The sequence below is a fragment of the Mastomys coucha genome, unplaced genomic scaffold, assembly GCF_008632895.1.
Source record: "Mastomys coucha isolate ucsf_1 unplaced genomic scaffold, UCSF_Mcou_1 pScaffold6, whole genome shotgun sequence".
Lineage (NCBI taxonomy): Eukaryota > Metazoa > Chordata > Mammalia > Rodentia > Muridae > Mastomys > Mastomys coucha.
In genome coordinates, this window is record NW_022196912.1 from 121,870,668 (window position 1) to 121,893,179 (window position 22,512).

The 22,512-nt window shown below is 48.2% G+C and overlaps 1 protein-coding gene across 2 annotated transcripts in view; it reads right to left on the reverse strand.

Annotated features, from left to right (window-relative positions):
- Positions 1-20,722: 20,722 nt before the first annotated feature.
- The window catches only part of Setd3 (SET domain containing 3, actin histidine methyltransferase), a 70,096-nt gene continuing 68,306 nt past the window's right edge, over positions 20,723-22,512 (reverse strand). For both annotated transcript variants that reach the window (XM_031357492.1, XM_031357491.1), the window contains one exon: positions 20,723-22,039. In XM_031357492.1, coding sequence (XP_031213352.1) covers positions 21,587-22,039 — 453 coding nt within the window. In that variant the 3' untranslated portion in view covers positions 20,723-21,586. The remainder of the gene's footprint in view (positions 22,040-22,512) is intronic.

The following is a 22,512-nucleotide window of genomic DNA, read 5'->3' on the forward strand; positions in this document are numbered from 1 at the left end:
AGATCCCGTGCCGTGAATAAACACAAAATCTCACCTGCTGTGGACCTTGCACCCGAGGAAGGAGGACAAAAGGCAGAGAGGACACGAGAGCAACCTGGAGACCTGGAGATAGTGAGCTGAGAAGCAGTCACTAGAATGCAGAGGTAGGTCTGCTTCACCAAGAGTCGGCCCCACAGGAGGGAGCCAGTGTATCCCAGCTGAAAGGGGAAAGGTGTGCACACAGCCAGGAGTTGGGACAAGAAGTCAGGCAGAAGCTCCAGATGGATGGTTATTAGGCCTCTGTCTCCCCACTTTATAAAGAGGAAGTTCATCACCGAGGACTTTGCATACTTCAGTCCATTTCTATCAATGGACTCTCATCCATTTATAGAAGTGGGCTCCAGCCATGGCTTGAGTCTTGACTCACTGACAGTTCTTGACTGAGGCCACCTCAGCTCAACCATCACTGTCGAGCATAAGCTAGGCCTCCGACACCTCCTCAGTAAACATGTAGCCAGCACCCTGGTGACAGCCAAGCAGGAAAACTAGGTATAGGAAAAAGGACCAGGCCCCTGATCTTACCCCAAACTAGAAGGAGCCAACTCCTGCTGGAAAGAGGTGGGAGTATCGTCTCCAGCGGCCTCAGCTGGGTAATCCAGGCCAGTGATTGGATGGCTCTAGAGACCAGCAGACAAACACCCCCAACTGAGAAGCCCCTGACTCATGTAAACATATTAATGTTGATGGTATCCTTGGAGCATGCAATCCATGACTTCAATAGTCTGTCTCCAGAGGTGTGGAAGTCACTAGGAGTGACGTTGCAGAAAGTTTACACACAGCTTTCTGTCCCAGTAGCTTCTAGTCATCTCCAGGAGCCCAACTGTCACTGTGGTCCAGGGACCTCCTGAGTTCTCACATTGGAAGTCTTCGCATAAGCTGGACATTCAGCTCCAGGACACTGGATAGGTACTACAAGTTGCTGGCAAGTTGGGGAGATGGGTCTACATACTCAGTGGAAGTTGGGGAGATGGGTCTACACACTCATGGCTACTTACCAGCAGGGGACAGAAGGAGGATCGGGAAGGGACAGAAGCAGGAAGCTGAATGAGAAGCCAGTAGTCCCTGGACACTGGCAACTCATCACTAAGGGGCTCTAATTGGCTCCATAGTTGTGTTCTGAAATGGACACTATTCAGCAGAGTTCACATCAACCAGTCTTTAACTCCACCACAACCAGCTTGGCCCTGCCCACAGGGGCGATGCTGGTAAGTGCATATGACCTGGCTAGGGAGGAAAATGTGGAACTGTCCACGGCAGAGGTACACCTTGCTCGGGAGAACTTGGTCCCACTGTTGCTAGCACAGCTGATTTTAGCCTTGACATCGGATGAACTGCTTCCTCTTTCATCCAGAAGGTAGGGCAAAAGGTGCCTGAGAAGATCGCTGTTGGCCCTGCCGAGGTCACCTGACACACATGCTCAGGGACTCCTTTCAGCACGTTCCAGCAAATCAGGAAAGGAGAGCCAACCACCACATTCATGGGACTCAGAGACACCAGTGGAGGGGAGAGTAACTGAAATGCAGGGGACCCAGGGCAGGAGCCTAGAGCATGCACCCCCACATCCACACAAAGGACAGCCCTTCCCACACCCACCCACCCCCTACCTCCCGGCCTGGTTGTTCTCCATCTGCGTTTTCAAATGCTAGACCAGCTATGCCAGTCCCACAGCCGGGACCTGCTGTGGGCAGATGACTTCTCTGTGCCAGAGAGCGACAGCACTGTGCATTATGGACCAGAGAAGTAGAATGTTTCACTGTCCTCCCATGGCTAAGCCTGTCCCTTCCTGCCTGTCCCAGGAGAGGCCGAGCAGAAGAAAACAGCTGGGCTTCCTACACAGTGTTGGGTAATGGAGTTGTAACTTCTCCAGCACTTCCATGCAGGAGGGATGGCAGATGCATCATTTATGGAGGTCCGGATCTGTGCAGCTGGGCACCCACCAGCAGCGAGATGTGTATGAGATGATGGGAAAGTGCCCTAGGGTGGCCTGCCCAGAGATGTAGCTCTGTCTTCCGGAAGCTGATCATCCGTGAGCTGGAGGAGAGACCAGGAGCTAGTGTTGCTGTGGACTGCACTTATTTCGGGTGACAAGGTGGACAGAGACAAACTGATTTTATTAGTAGTTTTGGTCCTGAGCCGGGTCGCCAGCCCAGCTGAGGAGATGTCTCTGGAGCAGTCCTGGGGTCGCCTCATTACCCCCACCTGTGATCTTTACTTGCACATTTGATTACTGCCACACACACACACACACACACACACACACACACACACACCACTCCCCCACTACTGGAATCTCAGCCTCATGAGAACAGAGATCCTCGGGTGTTAGATGTAAGATGTGTATACAGTGTATGTATATGCCTGTGCCTTCACGCTCGAGCTCCCTCGTGGAGGTCAAATATATCTTTGGGTTTTGGCTCCTGACTTTTCATCTCACGTCGGGCCATGTCTCTTGCCCATTCACTGCTGCCTTTGCCATCTTACCTGACACACAAACTTTGAGAGCTCCCCTACTTTCTCCTGCCATCTTTCTGCGGGAACACTGGAGATGCAGACACACCATGTCTGAGGGAGCTGAACTCCAGTCCTCACATTTCTGTATCGGGTGCTTTATCCATTGATCTGATTTCCCAGCTGGCCAGGTGTTTTATTGACTGGTGTTTTCCCAGTCTTTAGACGTAGCTCGATAAATACTGTTATTGGTTGACTGACATCTAGCGTTCAGGAGCTTGGCAGACAGATGTTGTAGAGTTGGGAGACTTGAATCCTAGTTCTCCCTCTGCCTGACAGTGGGACCACCAACAACTAAGCCCTGTCAATGTTCCAGGTCTGAGTTTCCTTGTCGGTGATGAGCTAAGTCCAATTGTTAGGGACCCTAACAGGTGGTGGAGAAAGGAGACCAGACTCACAGCTACCACAACCCCGTCTCAGAAACAAATACAAGACACGGGAAGTCATTCCACACTAGTAGCTCACAGATGGAGGAGACATTTGTCCCCTCTCACCAGAGGACATATAGCAAGATGCAGGGACCTTGGAGAGACATCAGACATGCTCCTGAGTGTCCTGTAGGGCACAGGGTGGCCTCCAGCAAGGGACTGTCCAGCTCTAAATTCACATGGGTGGATCTGGCATGTGAAAACCTTGGCCCAGACCAAGGAGGGTACTTTGGCCTCAGTTTTCCCATCAGCGAAGAGGAAGGACCACAGGAAAGTCACACACAGGCAGATTTGAACTCAGTCCACAGCTGCCATGCTCCAAACCTCCCAGAGGCCAGTAGACAGATGAGAACAGTGGGCAGGGGCTTTCCCGGGCACAAGGTATTCTCCTGAGACCCAGGAGTGGCAGATGATGCCAAGGGAGGGGATAGGCCATCCGCACCCTCTAACCAGGTCACAACCAGGTCACAATGCAGGAGCAGTGATGGCCTCTGAGAGCCAAACACCCCAACTGGTCACATGGCTCAGAGACCCTCCCACCATTTATTTTTTTTATCTGAGCCTTCAAAGACAAAGCAAGGCCCCTCCTTGCTTCACTCTTCCCACCAGGTACTCGGCCATTAACCATGTTTTTCTATGTGGTCTCCGCATCAGTGACACTTCTCATCACTGTGACAATAGGCCTGACAAAGGGCAACTCAAAGAGGGGAGGGCTTGCTTAGGCTCCAGATTTGAAGGGACACAGTCCTCCCTGGTGAAGACGACCTCCTGACAGACTGCGTAGTGTCTGGTCACAGCACATCGACAGCCAGGAAGCAGAAAGGGATGACCATCGGAGCTCACCTCACTTTCTCTGCTTTCCTGTTCATTCAGTCTGGATCTATCCAATGGGATGGTTCCGAATATTCAAGATGAATCTCCCCTCCTCGGTTAGACCTGTCTGGTCCTCACAGACGCACCCAGAGGTGCGTTTCCACGGTGACTCCAAATCTGATCAGGCTGTCAGTGAAAACGAACCATCACAGGCTATGTCCCAAAAGAGGCAGAGTGATTTCTGTCTAAGTTACGTCCTCTTTCCAGACTGGGAGTGCCAAGCTCTAGAACCGCCTCCCCACTTCCAGAACTATCCATCTGAATCCTTGGCTGATAATTCTGGAATTCTAGACCATGTCTCTGGCTCCTGAGAGCCACTCCCTAGGGATCAGGACAGTATGGCTTCAAGGTCAGCCCATCCCCTATTTCTGGAATTGTGGAATCTAGTATTTGACGTCCTGCAGGGAATCAGGTGACATTCACAACCACTGAGGGACAGGGCTCTCAACCTGAGGGGTCTGTCCCGTTTGCAGCCACCTGGGTAACAAGAGTGCTAAAAGCAGGGTGTCCTAAACCCCAGATTTTCCTCCTGGAATCGAGGTCCCTACAGGAGATATCCATGGCTACAAAAAGCTTTTGCAGGCCCAGTGAGCTCAAAGTCAATTCGCAGGCACTTGGGGCCCTCACCAGTGGGGACCAGCTGGGCTATTTTGTCCAAGACTCTGGCTGGAAAGGGGCCTTGTACTCAATAATGCATTCCCTAAATGAAGATATTCATCAGGGGGTAGAGACAGGAGAGCCCCCTCCTGGGTCAGGACAGGATGCCACATCTGTCCCAGCCTGAGGCACGGGCTGCCTTTCTGAGTCTGTGGCTTCCCCAGCCCATGGGGCCATTTTGGGAGGGAAGAGCTCGCCAGTGCTGACAGGCCTGTTCCTCTGCCCAGCAGCCTGAATATTCCATGGGCTTGAATAATGCAGGTTTCCTACTCATCCAAACCAACTGAGGCTGCAGAAGGATTGCAGAGGAAGAGTGGCCAGCTCTGTGGCTTTGCCTGCTTTGAGAGAGGGGGGCAGAATCCATTCCAGCTAAGCCAGGGAGATGGTTGGTGGTAGGAATGGTACTCCATCTAACCTTGGTGATATTGGTCCAGCGGGGTAGAGAGACTACGGACTTGTTAGTTTTCATCAACTTGACACAAGCTAGGACCAGCTGGGGAGAGGAGTCCTCAGCTGGGAAAAGGCCTCCATCAGATTGACACGGAGGCAAATCTGCAAAGCACTTTCTTGATCAATGACTGATGGGGGAGTGTCCACCCCTGGACAGTGATCCTGGGTTATATAACAAAACAGACTGAGCAAGCCATGAGGAGCAAGCCAGTAAGCAGCATCCCTCCATGGCCTCTGCTTCAGCTCCTCCTCCAGGTTTCTGCTTTGAATTCCTGCTCTGACTTCCCCGCAGTGATGGAGTGTGACCGGGATGTCTACGCTGAAACAAATCCTTTCCTCCCCAAGTGGCTTTTGTTCAGAGGGTTTGTCATAGCAACAGAAGGCAAACTGAGACAGACAGTCACCCCCCCAAACCTCCCACACACAACCTCTGTGATACTGGACGCTCCTGTAGTTGAGAGGAAAAGGCAGGGAGGGACTCAGGGAAATCCAGGTCCCAGCTTTAACTCCACAGCTTGCTGCCTGTGACCCTACACAAGCTGGCCGAGCCCAAGTTCCCTAATCTGTAAACTGAAGTGACTGTCTGACAGTATTGTCAGAGGCTGGGCTGAGAGGAGAGGCCCGGACTACAGGTATCAACATGCACTGACACCCCCAACCCCCGCCATCTTCCTCTTCTACCTCCATCACCCCCACATCCCTCACCCCTGATTTCACTAACCTGCCGTCACAAAGCCTTCAGTCACAGGCCTGAGGAATAAAAGGCATTTCCTAGCTTTGTTTTCTGTGCGATTCCCCTGACTGATTTCTTATCTACACGGTGAGCCACCATTCTGTCCAATGCAGATGGGAGAGAAGAAGAAGAAGAAGAAGAAGAAGAAGAAGAAGAAGAAGAAGAAGAAGAAGAAGAAGAAGAAGAAGAAGAAGAAGAAGAAGAAAGAAGAGGAAGAGGAAGAGGAAGAGGAAGAGGAAAGAAAGGAAGGAAAGAGAAGGAGGAGAAGGAGAAGGAGAAAAGGAGGAGGAGGAGGAGGAGGAAGAGGAAGAGGAAAAGGAGAAGGAAAGAAGCAGAGGCAGAGGCAGAAGAAGAAGGAGAGGGAGGAGGAGGGGGGAGGAAGGGGAGGGGAGAAGGGGGAGGAGGAGGGGGAACAAATCAGTTGGTCCCAGCATCAGAGGCAGCCTAACCAAGAAGGTGTGGATCCCACCTTCTTCAGAGAGCCAGCTCATGAGTCAGCAAACATCCCTGGGCCATGTCATGGTGCTAAGGTGACATTCTAACCCCCAGTAAGTCTGTAAATTCCACACAGGCCCAAAGGAAACCCAAAGGAGAGTTAACAGAATTTGACAAGCTTCTTGCAATTCCCAGAAGGAAGCGCAAACTTTGAAGGTTGGCCAAGGCAAAGAGGGAAAATCAGCCCGACAAGATGTCACAGCATATTATAAAGTCATTTTAATAAATATAATGCGATATTAGCACACGAATAGATAAATATATCTCAGGACAAAAACAGATGATTTTTAAAAAGACACATGTATACAGTAGAATCTCGTATGTGAATAGAGATGGCATTGCCAAGCAGGGAGGAGAAAAAGGATTATTCAGTAAGGACTGGGAAGTTTATTACCTAGAAAACAATAACATAAAATTCCCCCTTTCACATCATTAACAAAAATTAAAGATTTTTTTGTTTGTTTGTTTTGAGACAGGGTTTCTCTGAGTAGCCCTGGCTGTCCTGGAACTCACTCACTGTAGACCAGGCTGGCCTCAAACTCAGAAATTCGCCTGCTGGGATTAAAGGTGTGTGCCACAACTGCCCAGCTTAAAGATTTTTTTTTTAACTGAAGGAATAGAAGACGGATTAGACAAATATGTCCATGACCTTGAAGAGTTTGGAATGGGTTTATTGAGCAATTAAATTATTTCTTCTCCTCCTCTTCCTCCTCCTCCTCAATTTAGCTCCAGAAGGAAAAGTCTATATGGTGCCAGATGTGTTGGCATACATCTGTCTGTCACCCCAACGTTTAGAAGGGTCCTGAGTTAGAGGCTACCCTGGGCTACATAGTGTAACCTTGTCTAAATAAATGAAAAAAAAAAACCATTGTCTGAAGAAAGTTAAAAGAAGAGTCAATAAAAGATACAGAAAAAAATTAGAATACACACACACACATTTGTACATGTATGTGTAAATAAACATTTACGACATAATAAACACCCAGACAGCATACATAATGAAAGAAAGACTTAACAGTCACAATTTATAACTTCTTCAACAAGAAGAAAGTGATCTAAATGGGAACCCTGAAGGGTTAACTCACATACTAAAAAATACTCAATTTATTAGTAAAAAAAAAAGGAAATGCAAATTAATTTGACATTTCTTTCCATCAGATTGGCAAAAAATTTAAATGTGCCAACATCAAGTTTTGGAAAGCATACAGGGAGAACGGGTTCTCCTCTCCATTGTGGTGGGTTTATTCGCATCGGTGAAGTGCTGACATGTTGCCAGTATGCCGTAGAAGGTCCTTACAAGGGGAGATTGAGCATAGCAGAGCTAAGTGACCCATCAGGGACACCTTGGTCCTGAGAGTGCACACATCCCTTAGCTCCTCCAGCAACTGTCTGCTCTGTGACTAGTCAAAATATGGCACCAGCATCCACCTGAGAAGAATAAAGCGAACAAACTCCATGGTCTATGGGAGCATATACTCCAGAGTCACATCTGAGGAGTCACACCTGTGGAGTCGCACCTGAAGGGTCACAACTGAGGAGTCACACCTGAGAGGTCACACCTGAGGGGTCACACTTGAGGGGTCACACCTGAGAGGTCACACCTGTGGAGTTGAACCTGAGGAGTCACACCTGAGGGGTCACACTTGAGGGGTCACACCTGAGAGAGGGGGCACACCTGAGGAGTCACACCTGAGGAGTCACACCTGGGTCATACCCAGCATCTTGCAGTAGCTGTGCCCAGAATCACAGTTCATACCATTTCCTTCTGGAGAATTACCAGTCCCAACCCTGCCTCCTGCTTCCCAGAGCCCTTTGGTATGGACAGACATAAAATGGCAGGCATGCCTCAAGAAAGAGGTAGGAATGACAGGAAATGCAAGCTGGAGACCTTTGCTGGGTTTGAAGACCCCAAACCACAAAACTGGACTTGAGACAGGCCTCCTCACGCTTAGCACCACGCCAGGCACACAGGCAACAGTCCACTCTACCCACGATTGCACCCGTGTCTCTTCTGTTGACTATACCACAAAACGATCTGTTGCAACTTGGAAAAACTGCCTTGTGAAATAGGCTTTATCTCACCCCATTTTCTGGATAAAGACCTCAGGACACAGGGACCCCCTCACACCCTAATCAGATAATTATGAACTTCCTGCAGTCTCATGGATTAAAAAACACTAAGTCCTCCAGCCACAGATGCTAATGTGTGTCAGTTTATTTACTAGAGAGGACAACTTTGTGAAATTGGTTTTCTCCTTCCACTTCTATGTCAGCTCTGGGGATTGAACTCAGGTCACTAATGTTTGTAGCAAATTGTCTTAACTTGCTGAGCCTTCTCACTGGCCCCTGGGGGTGCGACTTAGAGGAGGAGTTGAGAATTTTAGGAGCTGAATCTGCATGCATGGAAGCCATGGATCCCTTTGACCCCATGGGAGGTCAGCAGCTCTCCCATGCCTGGCCCCTCCTGTCTCTCTCTCTCTCTCTCTCTGTTTCCTGTATATCAAGAAATAAAGAAAAGTCTCTTTCACAGTGTTCCTGCCACCATGATAGCCTGCCCAAGTGGGCATGGTGTTCCTCTAACCCCAGGAACTAAAATGAATCTTTGCTTAGGTTGCTTCAGTTGGGTCACAAGAATAAGAAAACAAATAGAGCCGGGCGGTGGTGGCGCACGCCTTTAATCCTAGCACTTGGGAGGCGGAGGCAGGTGGATTTCCGAGTTCGAGGCCAGCCTGGTCTACATAGTGAGTACCAGGACAGCCGGGGTTACAGAGAGAAACCCTGTCTCGAAAAACCAAAAAAAAAAAAAAAAAAAAAAAAAAAAAAAAAAAAAAGAAAACAAATAGAGCAGGTGGTCTTAGCCTTCTGTGTCACTTTCCCAGCAGATAGATGAATTAATGAATGAATGAATGAGTGGGCGAGTGAATGAATGAATTGAGCAAGGCAGCACACAAGTCATTGAAGCCTCCACCTAAGCCTGCCCTGAATCAGCGCTGCACCTGGCCAGTGTTTGTCCACCGCAGTCTCCTGTGCATCGAAGAAGGTGCTGAGGGCTACCCAGAGACTCATGTTAGTCTGCAGGAATTCACTTTTTTTTTTTAACTAAAAATGTCACAGGAAGTCCACTAGAAGCACATGAAGCCACTGCCAGAAGTGTACACGCTTGATATTAATTAAAGCAAAAGATGACAGCCCCCAGGAAAAGGAGTAATTTTCTTCTCTTGGATAAATGACCTTTCGGCAGACTCTGCTCCGAAGCTCTGCCTGGTCATTACCAGAAATCAGAGTGTTTCTGTGAGGTGGGGCTTGCCAGTGCTGCTCACAGCTCTCTGCCTCTCAGGAAAGGTGAGGACTTCATTTCTCGGGGTCCTCCAGCAAGCCTACAGTGACACCCTTGGTGGTGACGGGAGCCCCGTCAGAGGCCCCTTCACAGCTTCAAATGTATGAGTTCTGTTCCCTGAAGCCACCCCTAAAACAAGCCAGCTGCCAGCCAGCAGTAGCTCTTCCCTCCCTGGATCTCACTCACCATCTCTGGCCTGTGGTCCACAAGCACAACTTGGCTGTGTCTGTCCCTCTGGTGGCCCACAGTTGGCCCACTGAGGGTGGGGCCACAGTTCTGCCGGTCTCGTAGGCTGGTGGAAGAGCTTGGATGGCTGTGAAGGTGGCTGGCGCCCACCACACTGCACCACCAGTGGGCTCAGTGCCATCTGTCGCTGGGGTCTGTTTCTCCTCCGGCTAACTATTTCATCCCTCCTGCTGCCTGAGGCACCTTCTCTGATCCTGGCCTTTGTGGGCCCAGACTGAGCATCCTTTCTGACCTGGGAGGAAGCTTTTTCAGGGTCACCCTCCATTTTGCAGGATAAGCAGCCAGTAGAAAAGGAAGGTCACACAGTAGCGGAGGGAAGGGGGAATGTTTTTAACAACCAGATGCTGACTGAATGTCTTAGTTAGGGTTTCTATAACCATGGCTACTGTTATAAAGAAAAGCATTTAACTGGGGCTGGCTTACCGTTCAGAGGTTTAGTCCATTATCATTACGGCAGGAAGTATGGTGGCGTGCAGGCAGACATGGCCCTAGAAAAGGAGCTGAGAGTTCTACATCTCAGCAGGCAGCAGGAAAAGAGAGAGACGAGGCCTGGCTTGAGCATTTAAAACCTCAAAGCCCACCCCCCAGTGACACACTTCCCCCCCAACAAGGCCACACCCACCCCAACAAGGCCACACCTTCTAACAGTGAGGGCCATTTTCATTCAAACCACCACAATGAGTGAGCATTTGAAGGGGTTGTTTTAGAAGTGAGTCCAAGTGTAGGGTTCTCCTGGCTGGTGAGGGTCAAAGAGAGAATGCCGGAGCCATAGGCCCGTTTACAGCACATCCTCCACCTGAGGAGTGAGCAAGAAGCAAAGCTGGTGCTGTTCCTCATTTACTCAAGCCAGAGGTGGGGCGATGCACTTGGGGTCCACACCCCTGGCTTTTCCTAGGAGGTACTGACATCTTGGATGGGCAAGTTTGATCTTTGCACATAACCAAGGCAGCACACATGGGAGAAGGAACCAGGATGGTCTCTGTGGACGGCCATTTTCCTCTTCCTTGAAGGGCCCGAAGTGAAGATGGAGAAATAAGAAGCGCTGGCTTGTGAGCCGATGTGTAGGACCTCCGCAGTGTCTGGTGTTCGTTGAACAGGCACTGTGTCACCAAGTCTTCCTGGGCAGGGGCATAAGCGCATGTGCCCTTGAGACACTTTTGACGTGAAAGCAAACACAGGAACCAAACCATTGAAGAGCAGCCGGGAAGACCACCAGAGAAGAGAAAGCGAGGAGATGCCGTCAAGCCACTCCACGGAGAAGAAGAAGAAGAAGATTCCTACTTTCTGAAAGATGCTAAGGGTGCCATTTTCCACTTTGGATTGAAGGAATGAACATGGCTCAGAGCCATCCGAGCAGGTGCCTGGGTGGAGACCGGGCTGCCTAGAGAGAGGTATATGGGCTTTGTGGCTGTGGGCTTTTGTCTGCCACAGCTAATCATGGACCCTCCCAGTGTCACTGTGAGAGACACTTGAAGGTCCCATTATAACTTAACACACAAGTGTTCTGTCTTACTTGCTTTTGTAGACATGCCTGCATACATAAGCCCACAGCCGTGTTCTTATGTGTTCTTACACATGGATCTCTCTCACACACACATACACACACACACTTGCACACTCGCATACTTGCACACTTACACACCCTCACACTCACACACTTGCACACACACACTTGCACACTCACATTCTGACCTTCCTGAGCCTCAGTTCACTTTCGAACCAGAGCCCTAATGGTGCCTCAGAAGAGAGAGGCATGTGTTACATGCGGCACGTGTCACACATGTCACACACAGAACAGCTCTGAGACATCCAGCTCACCATTTCTTCCACCTGTCTCTGCCCACCACGAAGAGCAACATCAGAGGGAGACAACATCTCTGTCAGATCAGGGTTATAGTGGAAGCCTAGTAGGCTCACATAGGAAAGGGCTCAAGCCCACAGTGTGGAGACAGTGTGGTAGAGGAAAGGGTCCCTGAGTGGGTGGCAGCAAGCAGAGGCAGGTGGGGCAGCAGGACAAGCTAAGAATGCTGGATCAGTGCAAAGCATGCTGGGTCAGTGGGCAAGATGGTCAACAGTGACTAGCAGTGGTGGAGCCAACCCGTGCACAGAGCTGTGTTCAACTCAGCTCAGAAGTCTCCTTGCTGAAGAGGCAGCAGCAGCCTGTGTTGCTATTGGCTGAGTTCTGCCTCTTGCCTCAGAGCCCTCCCTCCCCCCTCCCCAAGTCCTTTTTCTCTTGTGTGATCTATCAGTCTCTCAGTATTTTATTTGAAAATCAAAAGCAAGGCTTGAACCCTTCTGTGCTACTGTAGATTGGCCTGCAGTTCTCCCTGTGCTTTTCAAAAGGAAATTGTAAAACTCCCCATGCCGCCTGGCAACTCCACGTGTTCCTGCAGCCCTATGGCCTTGGGCTGTGTCCCCAGCTCTGACATAAGCCCTGCCTTATCCAGCAAGTGACAGGAGAAAAAAATGGCAGGGCGAGAATTCCACCCCAGGCAGGCCTGGCCAGGATGCAAGGTGTTGTAGGATTTTGCTTTTGAGCAAACTTTACAGAGCCAGAGAAACATGATGATATCTGGTTCCTGACTCTCCCAGATTAACCCCTCCTGCGCCCCCAGGCTATCAGCACACACTCGCACGCTGGTGGCAGGGAGCAGGAGGTAAAACTGTCCACTGAGGCCCAGAGCCCACTCATGCTCAGGTTTCACCAAGTTGTCTGTTAAGGCTTTTCCCTGTTCAGAATCTCCTCCAGGACACGTGGCTTTGGCTAGCCCCTCTCAGCTGACAGTTTCTTGCTCTCTGCTTTGGTTTCCAGGTGCTGACATTTAACAATCATTATGTCCAGTGTCCTTCCTTTTAGGCTGGTCTGATGTGTCCTCCTCAAGACCAAACCGAGGTTGGCCATCTTTGGCCAGCATCCCCAGAGACAAGACCGTATCTTTGACATCTCATATTATACAATCCATATACACTTTCAGCTTGTTTGTTCGTGACAGTGTCTTGCTGTGTACAACACAATGGTCTTGAGATCTTGCTTCTCCTATCTCAGCCTCTCTATTAGTAGTATTGTTTATTTCATGTTTTTACACTGTACCATGGTTTTCAGAACAGCTTACATATTTTAAAAGTATTTATATACCCAAAAGAAATGTAGACAATTAAATTGGGAGGGGTTTTGTAAGAGAACAACAAAGAGTTAAGACTGTATGTTTTGCTTGACGTTTGTAACTCTTGTATCAAGTTACCACAGTAAGAGCCAAGATTTTAAGCTCTACTAAATATAAAACAAACAAAAACACTTTATATATTTATGTTCATTTAAGAAAATATTAATAGTGATATATTATTTTGAAATATACAGTTAATACGTTTGGAGTTATTTAAAATTTATATTGAGAAAAACATATATTTTCAGTATTGTCATAGACAAGCATCTACATAAGACTGTTAAATTAACTGTTGTTTTATATCAAACAACTTTTATAATACTATTTTTTATTGTTATGATATTTTATAAATTTTAAAGAATATGACAAAAAATATTGTAGGTATTGAAGGGGGGTCTCTGGGAGGAGTTAGGGTACAAAAGGGAAACAAGAATGTGATTTAATTCTATTTACTTAAAATATGTTTTTAAATGTTAACAAATTCAGATAAATTGAAATCATGTAACTTTTCTCATTATAATGCAATAAAACTTAAAAAAAAAAAAAAGAGTGTCAATCCCTGGTCACCGCAGACATTGGCCCTCCTCACTTGGTGTCTGCCTGGCTTCTCCACAGAGAAGTCGCTGCCTCTCTTTTGTAATTATGTCAGGGGCGGGACATGCCTGAGACCTTGCAAATTCTGTTTCTTTAGACATTTTTCCCCACACATATTGACACCCTCAGTGGATCTTGATGGCAGCAGTTTTACTTGTGGTATTTCCCTAGTGGCTTTCCTGCTTTCTCCCCCCTTGGATAGAACAATTAGAACCTACTGCAAGGGACAATCATCTCTCCTTCCTTCTCATTTATCAAACTAATAAATCTTTGACTTGGCCTGATGTAGACTTGGATTTATTTTCTCTGGGACACCATACTATATTTATCTGTTTGCATGAGTGTCCTAGTTTGGACATTCTGAATATCTTCATCTTGGCCCCAGAGTCCTTCCAACTAGTCCACAGCTTGCCCTAGCATCTTTCACAGTCAGGCATGCTGAGGTGGTCAGTTGATAGCATCCCCATGACCTGTGTCTCACAGCCTCCTCCTCAGAGCACCTCTGCTTGGAAAACTAGTCAGCAGGACCCGCTCCCCTGCCTGAGTGCCCAGGCCAGCCCTAATTCTGTCACCTGGGAGGAGCTTGGGTTCACACGTATAGGACAAGCTGAGGTATAGTAATATGGAAGATGCGTCTGTTGAGGAAAAGGGAGCTAAGGCTTGGGCCGGTGCTTCTAGCACTGCCAGAGATGGGAAAAGAAGGGCAACTGGGAGTGGAAGGAGATGAGGGCAAGAGAGGGAAGCAGGCACTAAGAGGAAGCAGGGAGGCATGCCTGCATACTATGGGTCAGATCCGGGCTGGTGGTGAAGAAAAACACAAGGTTAAAATCACTTTTCCGGCCAGGCAGTGGTAGCGCATGCCTTTAATCTCAGCACTTAGGAGGCAGAGACAAGCGGATTTCTGAGTTCGAGGCCAGCCTGGTCTACAGAGTGAGTTCCAGGACAGCCAGGGCTACACAGAGAAACCCTGTCTCGAAAAAAATAAAAAAAAAACCAAAATCACTTTTCCTACAGATTGCTGGCAAGACAATTGTTTTAACGTTTGCTGCCTTGAGGGTGGTTCCGAGCATCAGGTATGCTTATTTGTGACACTGATTTGCAGCCTGTAGGGGCTATTTCGGGCCCAGCAGATGCCGCGCACAGCCTTCTCGCTCTCCTAAGCGTCCTGTGCAGGTGGCTTTCGCAGCATGAGGGACAAGTCCGTGAGAACTTTCTAACAGGACTTCTGAAAACTGAATCATGTCAGAGTCACCCGACTTCGTATCTTTGATAATTTATCCTTCCTCCATTTGGTGTATATGTCCAGTGTACTTGAGTGTACAGGTGTACATTCATACACATGCAGGTATAGGCATGTGGACAGATGTATGGCTAGCTCCTTTATTTTGAGATGGGGTCTCTCAGTGGTCTGGAGCTCGCCAATTAGGCCAGGCAGACTAGCCAATGAGCCTCAGACTCCACCTGTCTCTACCTCCTCATAACAAGCATGGTCTACCATGCCTAGATTTTCCACCTGGCTCATGCCCAGGCACACATGTGGAGGTCAGGGGAGAACTTCAGGGGGCTGAACTCAGATTGTTAGCCTTGGCTGCAAGATCTTTACCTACCAAGCCAGCTTCATGCTTGGCTTTTAAACATGGGTTCTGATGATTGGACTCAGGTCCTCATGTTCACAAAGTAAGCACTTGATCCACTAAGCCATCTTCCCAGATCCATAATTTATACTTCTTAAAAGTATATAGTCCTGCCAGGCAGTGGTGGTGCATGCCTTTAATCCCAGCACTTGGGAGGCAGAAGGAGGAGGATTTCTGAGTTTGAGGCCAGCCTGGTCTACCGCATGAGTTCCAGGACAGCCAGGGCTATACAGATTAACCCTGTCTCAAAAAAACCAAAACACACACACACATACACACACACACACACACACACACACACACAGTCCTTCAGTGTTTCCATCTACCCGGGCATCCACACTCAATCACAGACAGAAGTTGGCAAAACTGTCAGAAATTAAACATCATAGTCAAAGTCATCATTCTGACAATTCCCACAATTGCACATGTTTAAAGGCTCTTTTTAAAATTTAGTACACTCAAGAACTTTTGGCTGAGTTAGATAAGCTGGGTGTCTTATACAGCGTTTTCTGGTCATTTATTGTATGGACAGAATAGTGGGGACTGGGCTGGGCTAGCCCCAGCCTAGGAGAGAGGCAGGCTTGGGATGCTAACTGCCAAATGAGATGTGTGCAGTGAGGTACCACTGCAGAGACCAAGGGAAGCTGGGTGGAAAGCAACAGAGGGCCAGCAGGCACACACGTGGGCTCTTGGTATGCTTTTGGTACTGAGGGGATGATTGTTGAAGCACAGACCTGGCTTTCTACTGTCTGTTCAGCAAAGACAACAGGGCTTGAAGATTGTCTTCCCAACATGGGAAGCTATGGCTTCAGATCTCCCCAGGGGGAGCCAGGTGGGTGAGGAAGCTGTCTGGTCTCTGCAGGTAGGTGGCAGGGTTTCTCCTGGGTTCTCACAGGGCCACATTGCAGCTGTCCTCTTCCCCCAGTTAGCACTCCCACCAGGGGACACAAACAGAGCATGGGGAAACATTGTCAAAGATAGGCCTCCCACAGGTCCAAAGTGAAGGAGGACTGAATGGAGAAGGTTGATATTGCTCAGTGGTCTGAGAGGGCTCTGGGAGATGCCCCTTTCCCATGCCACGAGTCTCTTTCCTCATTCCTTCCGGGGTCCAGTGTGGCGTGTTCATGTTGGTATATGCCAAGAGAGCTGGCCAGAACTGTGAAGTTCCTACTGCTCAACCTTTTCCCTTAGCCTCTGGTCACTGTGTTTTGGTGTTGCGGACCCCTGTTTTCCAGGCATGACATGGCATCTGCTCTCTTGAACTGCTAACAGCTGTGATTACCCAAAGGGGACCTGTGCACAATTGGGCTTCCTGCCATGGACTGGGGAGGCTCCAAAGTCCCACCCCTCCTCAGAATTTATCAGCAATTAATGGCTGCTGGGGGCGGGGATCACAAGTCCATCCTCATCCCCAAGAATAAAGACTTAACGGTTGCGGGGACAGTGATGGGGCCAACCATAAGCTACCTGTAATTCCAACTAAACTCATCGGTTAAAGACCTGCTTCGACCTGAATTGGACAGTTTCTTTGGTCTGTGCTTGGTGCACACTCTGGAGTGGATGGACATTGTTTACGGGAAATATTGAGAATGAATACTCATTAACAGGGCATTTGCTCACCTCCTCAGGAAAAGCTCGCACACCACTTGGCTACACTGCTAGTGGCTCATGTGGCTATGTGTGTATGGTGGCGACATTTTGATTCTTAACCCAACTTCTTTGCATGCTTTCAGAAATGACTTTTTTTTTAAAATGTGCAGATTTGATAGCTAGAGGCTGCCTAGCTGAGTGGCTAGAGCCCCAGGATGAGGTAATCAGCGCGCATACATTATCCTATCCAGAGCACACATTCTGTGGGCTTAATTTTTCTATTTCCCAGGCTTGTAATCTACTTTCCCTCCCATCAGATACACAGTGATTCTGTTCTTCCAGGGTCAGCTGCTTCATAATCATCACACTGACAGTACAACTACATCCTTACTCACTTAATAACTATTTATCATCTGCTATCTTCCCACTTTCAAAAGGGAAGAAGTTAAATGCTCCAGAAATTGGAAAAAATTGAAATTTGACCTTTATTAACTGGGTTAATTGTCAAAATTTCTGCTTGTAAAAAAAAAATTAATGACCAAAAAGTGTAACTTTTAGAGTTTCAAAGATTAGGTTAATGTCCAAGGAAGTATAAACTTTGACCTTTTTGACACATGTCATGAGCAACAGCCATCCTAATAAATTGCTATCTGTGAGCAATTATAAAGCTCCCCCTGAATCCAATCAGACCGTCTAATTGCTGCAGAAACCCCTGCCTTCCTCCGAGACAGCCTGCAGAGCCATTGAAGGCCTGTGGGAGTTGCTATTTTATGTTTGTTGTGGGTAGGTATGCTCTTTTTTCAACTATATTTCTAGACTGGGGAATGGTCACCAAGAGATGTGAGTTGTACCTAACATAGGCAGCTTGGACAATAAACAAAACTGGCCACAGAAATCAGGAAGGTAGTCAAGACTGTAGGCTCAGCCACTCACATGGAACTTTACATTTCCTGAATTGCCCATTCAAAGTGTGCTGGTGTAGGCTGTGTTTGAGCATGTGTTGAGAGCCTTGAGTTGGGCTGAGGGGAGCATACTTGGTGTGTTAGGACTGCTGGCTGTGTACCCAGCTGTACTCAGCTGTCAGTCTTTCTGGTGTCAGCACCCAAGTCACTGGATTAACAAATGCCAGTGACCAGAAGGGAACAAACTTCATGACTGTTTTTCAGGAATGACTAACAGGAAGTTCCCATCATTTTGCCTTTTAGGACTTGCTTGACAGGATGCTCTAGAGCCAGCCATCATCTTTATTTCCAGAACTGTCCAGCCGAGGTGCATGCGGCTCTAACTGACGTCTCTTGCTGTGACTTGACTGTCCTTTCCACCGACACTTGGGGCTTATTTTGAGCTATCTGTAAGATGTGAAAGTTGAGTTCACAGTGACATTAATATGTATAAAATAATGTTTTCAATGTTCATGGGTGAAAGGACAGCAGCTTCCTGAGCCATGGCCATGTGTTGGAATCTGATGGGAATCCTCTACCCACCAGAGATCCCTGCCCTAGCCTAGCTTATGCCATCATTCCTTCTACAGCCCAGGGAGCTGAGCTGGCCCCTGGAGCCTCCCTCCCAATAACCTCCTATGTGCATTTCACTCTGTATTCAAGAAATCCAAACCTCTTATCAAGGAGTAGGTGCATGACAGTTGTCTTAGCAATCAGGAGGCTGAGGCAGGAGGATCAGGAGTTTCAGGCCTGGGCTATCTTAACAAAATCTTTTTTTTTCCCTTTTTTTTTTTTTTTGCAAAAAAACAGAGAGGGAATGTATATAAATCCCACCCTGGGCATCAAATACTTGCTCTGGGTCGCAGGAATAGTGAAGGTAGTGGTCAGCACTTTACTTCATGTCCGCCTGACTTCCCAGGCTACGCTCCTGCTTCCAGACTCAATTGCAGACGCCTTGTAAAGGTCTGAGTCCAAGCAAACAGTCCCTGACACTGTACTAAAAGCCTGTTCAGGAGCACCCTGGGGAAGACTTGGCATGATTGGAAGGTGGAGGGGTTTCAAGGGTAGAAAGAATGCTAACACACGGCATAGGGAATGGCCATCAGAGGAGCAGTTGCTCTGGGGGAGGTTCTAAGCAGATCTCAAGATCCCCCTATCTTCCTCCCACCCTTTTTTCACAATGGGTGCTGGGGATCCAAACTCATATGCTTGTACAACAAGCACTACACCCACCCAGCCATCTCTCCAGCCCCCTTGATGGTTTTATTTACTTATTTTTCATTAGAGACAGAGTCTTATGCAGCCCAGGGCTCTTCCTGTCTCCACATCTTCGGTGCTGGAGTTACAAATGTGTCACCATATTGTTTATGCAGCACAAAGGATTGGGCCCTGGGTTTCGTGCACACTAGGCAAAAACTCTACCTACGAAGAAGCTACATCTCCACCCCAAGTTTCTCATTTTAAGTGAATATTTATTCAACAGCACTATTACAATGGGAATGGGAGATACTAACATACTGCCCATCTCTCTTCAAGCAAGTACACCTTAGTGGGCCTGATTTAGAAACTATTTGAGGAAAACAACTAATTGCTAGTTTCTAGAGAAAACTGAGTCTATTTTAGGCCAGTGAATCTCCTGTTTATAGGTGGCCTTCCAAGCCTGGCCTCAGCAGCCTCTTGTCCCAATGTACTAGGGAGAAAGAAAACTTCATTGTGATGCAAGAGAGGAAGGCTCATTTTCATGGCTACAGCAATAGGGTTCATCTCCACCGAAGGAGCCACTTCCGCTTCTGCACGAGGACACTGTGGCTGCTGGGGTCCCCTGTGAGGGGCAGGAGACGAGCTGTAGCTCCCCACGTTAAGAGTCCTTGTGGAGAAGCCAACGGCTCTGGAGAGCAGCATTGCTCAATTGATGCTCTGCCTTCTGACAGCACACTTACAGTCAGTTTGTGGCCCAATGACTCAGACTTTGTGATGGAGAAGTAACTGACAGATTGGACTCCGGGGCCCCAGAAATGGGTGTCATTGTGTCTATCAAAGGTGTCCTTGGAGGCGGGAGCTGGAATCTTGGCTCAAGTATATCTATCTAGCTCAGACTTCCCCAGCAAATAGTTTCCAACTGTCCCATGCATGATGATCTTTTTACCCTGGGATTATACATGTATATGCACAAGACATGACTTTTAAGTCCAGCGAAAAACCGTACATAGATTAATGTAAAACTTACTATTTCTCCAGCATTAACTGAGCATAAACACAGATCAGTAGGCAAGCTCCACATGCCAGGTAGCATCCCTGGTACAAGACTGAGAAGAGACTTGGCCTCACATGTCCTCTCAAAATAGCAGTAGAGTTTACAGAGGGCCCCTGCCTCACACAAGCCTACACTAGCATCCAGTGCAGCGGGTGAGCCTGTCCGTCTGCGGCAAACAAGGTCCTGCCCAATGTGCTGCCCATCTGAACCCAGAGAAGAGAGCCAAACAGATCATCTGCAGGGGCTTGCCTTCTCTGAGCAGGAACATGGCTACTACACAGCTCCCTCCATCTCCACAGTCCTTATCAAACTAGGAATCATTTACACAGTCATTTCCAAAATGAACCCTGTCTTTGACAATCTCGATGCCAGTGATGATATGGTATGTGTGATCAAGGTACACTATAAATAAATCAGTAGACTGAAAACTAGGGGCTTTTTGGAGGCAGACAGATCTTATCCACCCCTCCAGAGCGTATTACCCCAAACCCCATATTCCATGAAAGCCAGCCTACTTTCTCCCTCAATCTTGTGGCCTGTGATCCCTTGCAACCTCAGATCCCACCGGAGACCTGCTGGTGGCTTAAGAAATGGGCAGCGCCTCTGTAGGCCTCTGGGCACTCAGGCATGCACCCACCAAACCTCTGTGTGTGTGATGAGCACAGCAGGGACACGGGGGCATTCCTCAGGGGTCAGGGAGCATGTGAGATGGCCTGATAAAAGCTCCACTCAAAGGGCCTGTAGTACTCCCAAAGAAAAGGAACAAACAAAAACACCAGTCATGGTTTCTCTTTTAATAAGGGGTTTTACTCAAAAGGGTAGCTTTGAAAATCTCTAGCTTGTTGTGAACCAGAAAGCCAGGGAGGGAGCCGCCTCATCCTGACACCATGCGTGAGCCACGCTGCGCGGTGTCTGTGGTGCTCCACTGCCACCAATGGAGTCAGTGCACCTCTGAAACAAAGCCAGCATGAAAACTGAGGAGGACGCGAGTCCTACTGTGATTTAAGAAAAAGGACAAGTTTTTAATACAGCAAAACAGAACACAAAAAGTAAACAAATCCTTAGAAATCACTAGATATATGTGTGTTTATATAATTAGGATCATCATCAACATTTTAAGCCATTAAAAATCAGGTTGCCACTTTACCTTTTCTTTTGGTACTGGGGATATTCTTGTTAAGGAAAAAAAAAAAAAGACTTTGCCCAGACTGTATTTGAACACCCTCACCCAGCTTTCCTTCCACTGAGCCTCATCTCCACCATCCACTCAATACCCAGAGTCCAACCTCAACTCCGCAGGAGGAGGCAGAACCTGCATTCACTCTGGAGTGAGGACAGCAGGCCTGCAGAGCACAGCTGAGCAAGGACCTCACTCTTCCCAGGAGGAGCAGCGAGTGCCCACAGCTGGTCTGCAGTCTTTCCAGTCTTTCCTCTGCTGCTGTTCACTACTTTGTTCTGCCCAGAAGCAAGATGGCAATCTTAATCAAATAGGGAAACTAGATCTTTAAAATAACTTAAAAATCACTTTTATATAAAGCAGCAAAAACATATTTTCCTCTCTGCGAAAAGAAAAATGTTAACAAGGAACATGGTGATGTGGTGGGCTGTCCGCAACTTCTGCTCAATTGGATCCCATGAGCATCTCAGAGTCGCTCCTTCACCTCTCCCATGCTGCCTGAAGACTCTTTGGTGTCTCCAGTCACATTTTCACTTTCTTCTGGGCTTAAGCTTTCATTCTCAGACCTGGTCCCATTAGGGATCGGGCTTTCCCCGTTGACGAGCCCATTTTCGGCAGCTTTGACTTTGCTGACAGTCTCTGTGAGGCTCAGAGACTCCTGCACACCTGCCTCCTCCTCCAGCTTTCTCAGGACTAGAGGGAGCCTTGAGTCCCCCACACCACCCTCCAAGAGCCCCAGGTCACTCTCCTCATATCTGGGCAGTGGTGCCCTCTCCTCCATGTGTTTGCGGTAGTACTCCCGGTTCATGGCTGCACTCTTCACTGCTTTTTCCAAAATCTCTTTCTCACCCAAGCGCAGTTTGATGGCCATTGTGGCCCGGACAGAGAGGTCAGGATTTTTCAAGACGATCTTATCTTCCTGGGAGGGCATGAGACACCAAATTAATGACAAGAACTCTAAATCAACAAAGCTGCATGGAACAGCAGGTCAGCCTGAGAGGGGAAGGGTGATAACAGCTTTTAAACTGAGGACTCACAGCGCCCATGACTCAACATTCCAATCAAAACTACAGTCTGACTTAGGCTCTTGTTCTAGGAAGTCGGGGACTCTCAAAACAAAGGCCAGGCCAGGTAAATGGAGCCAAGACGGAATGGCTGGCTGGCTTTACTCACTTTACTCACTGTGACTGGAGCCCCCATGTGTGCTCAGAGTGAAGGGCATGAATTAAAGAAGAGAGAAACAAGTTTTCCAGCCAGGCCTGGTGAGCAGCCTCTAGTCCCAGCTAGTTAGAAGGCTGAGTCAGGATAGTTATAAGTTCAAGGCCTGAGTGAGCTTAGTGATGCTCTGTCTTAAAAACAGGTTGGGGGCAGGAGGGAGGGGTTTTTTTGGCT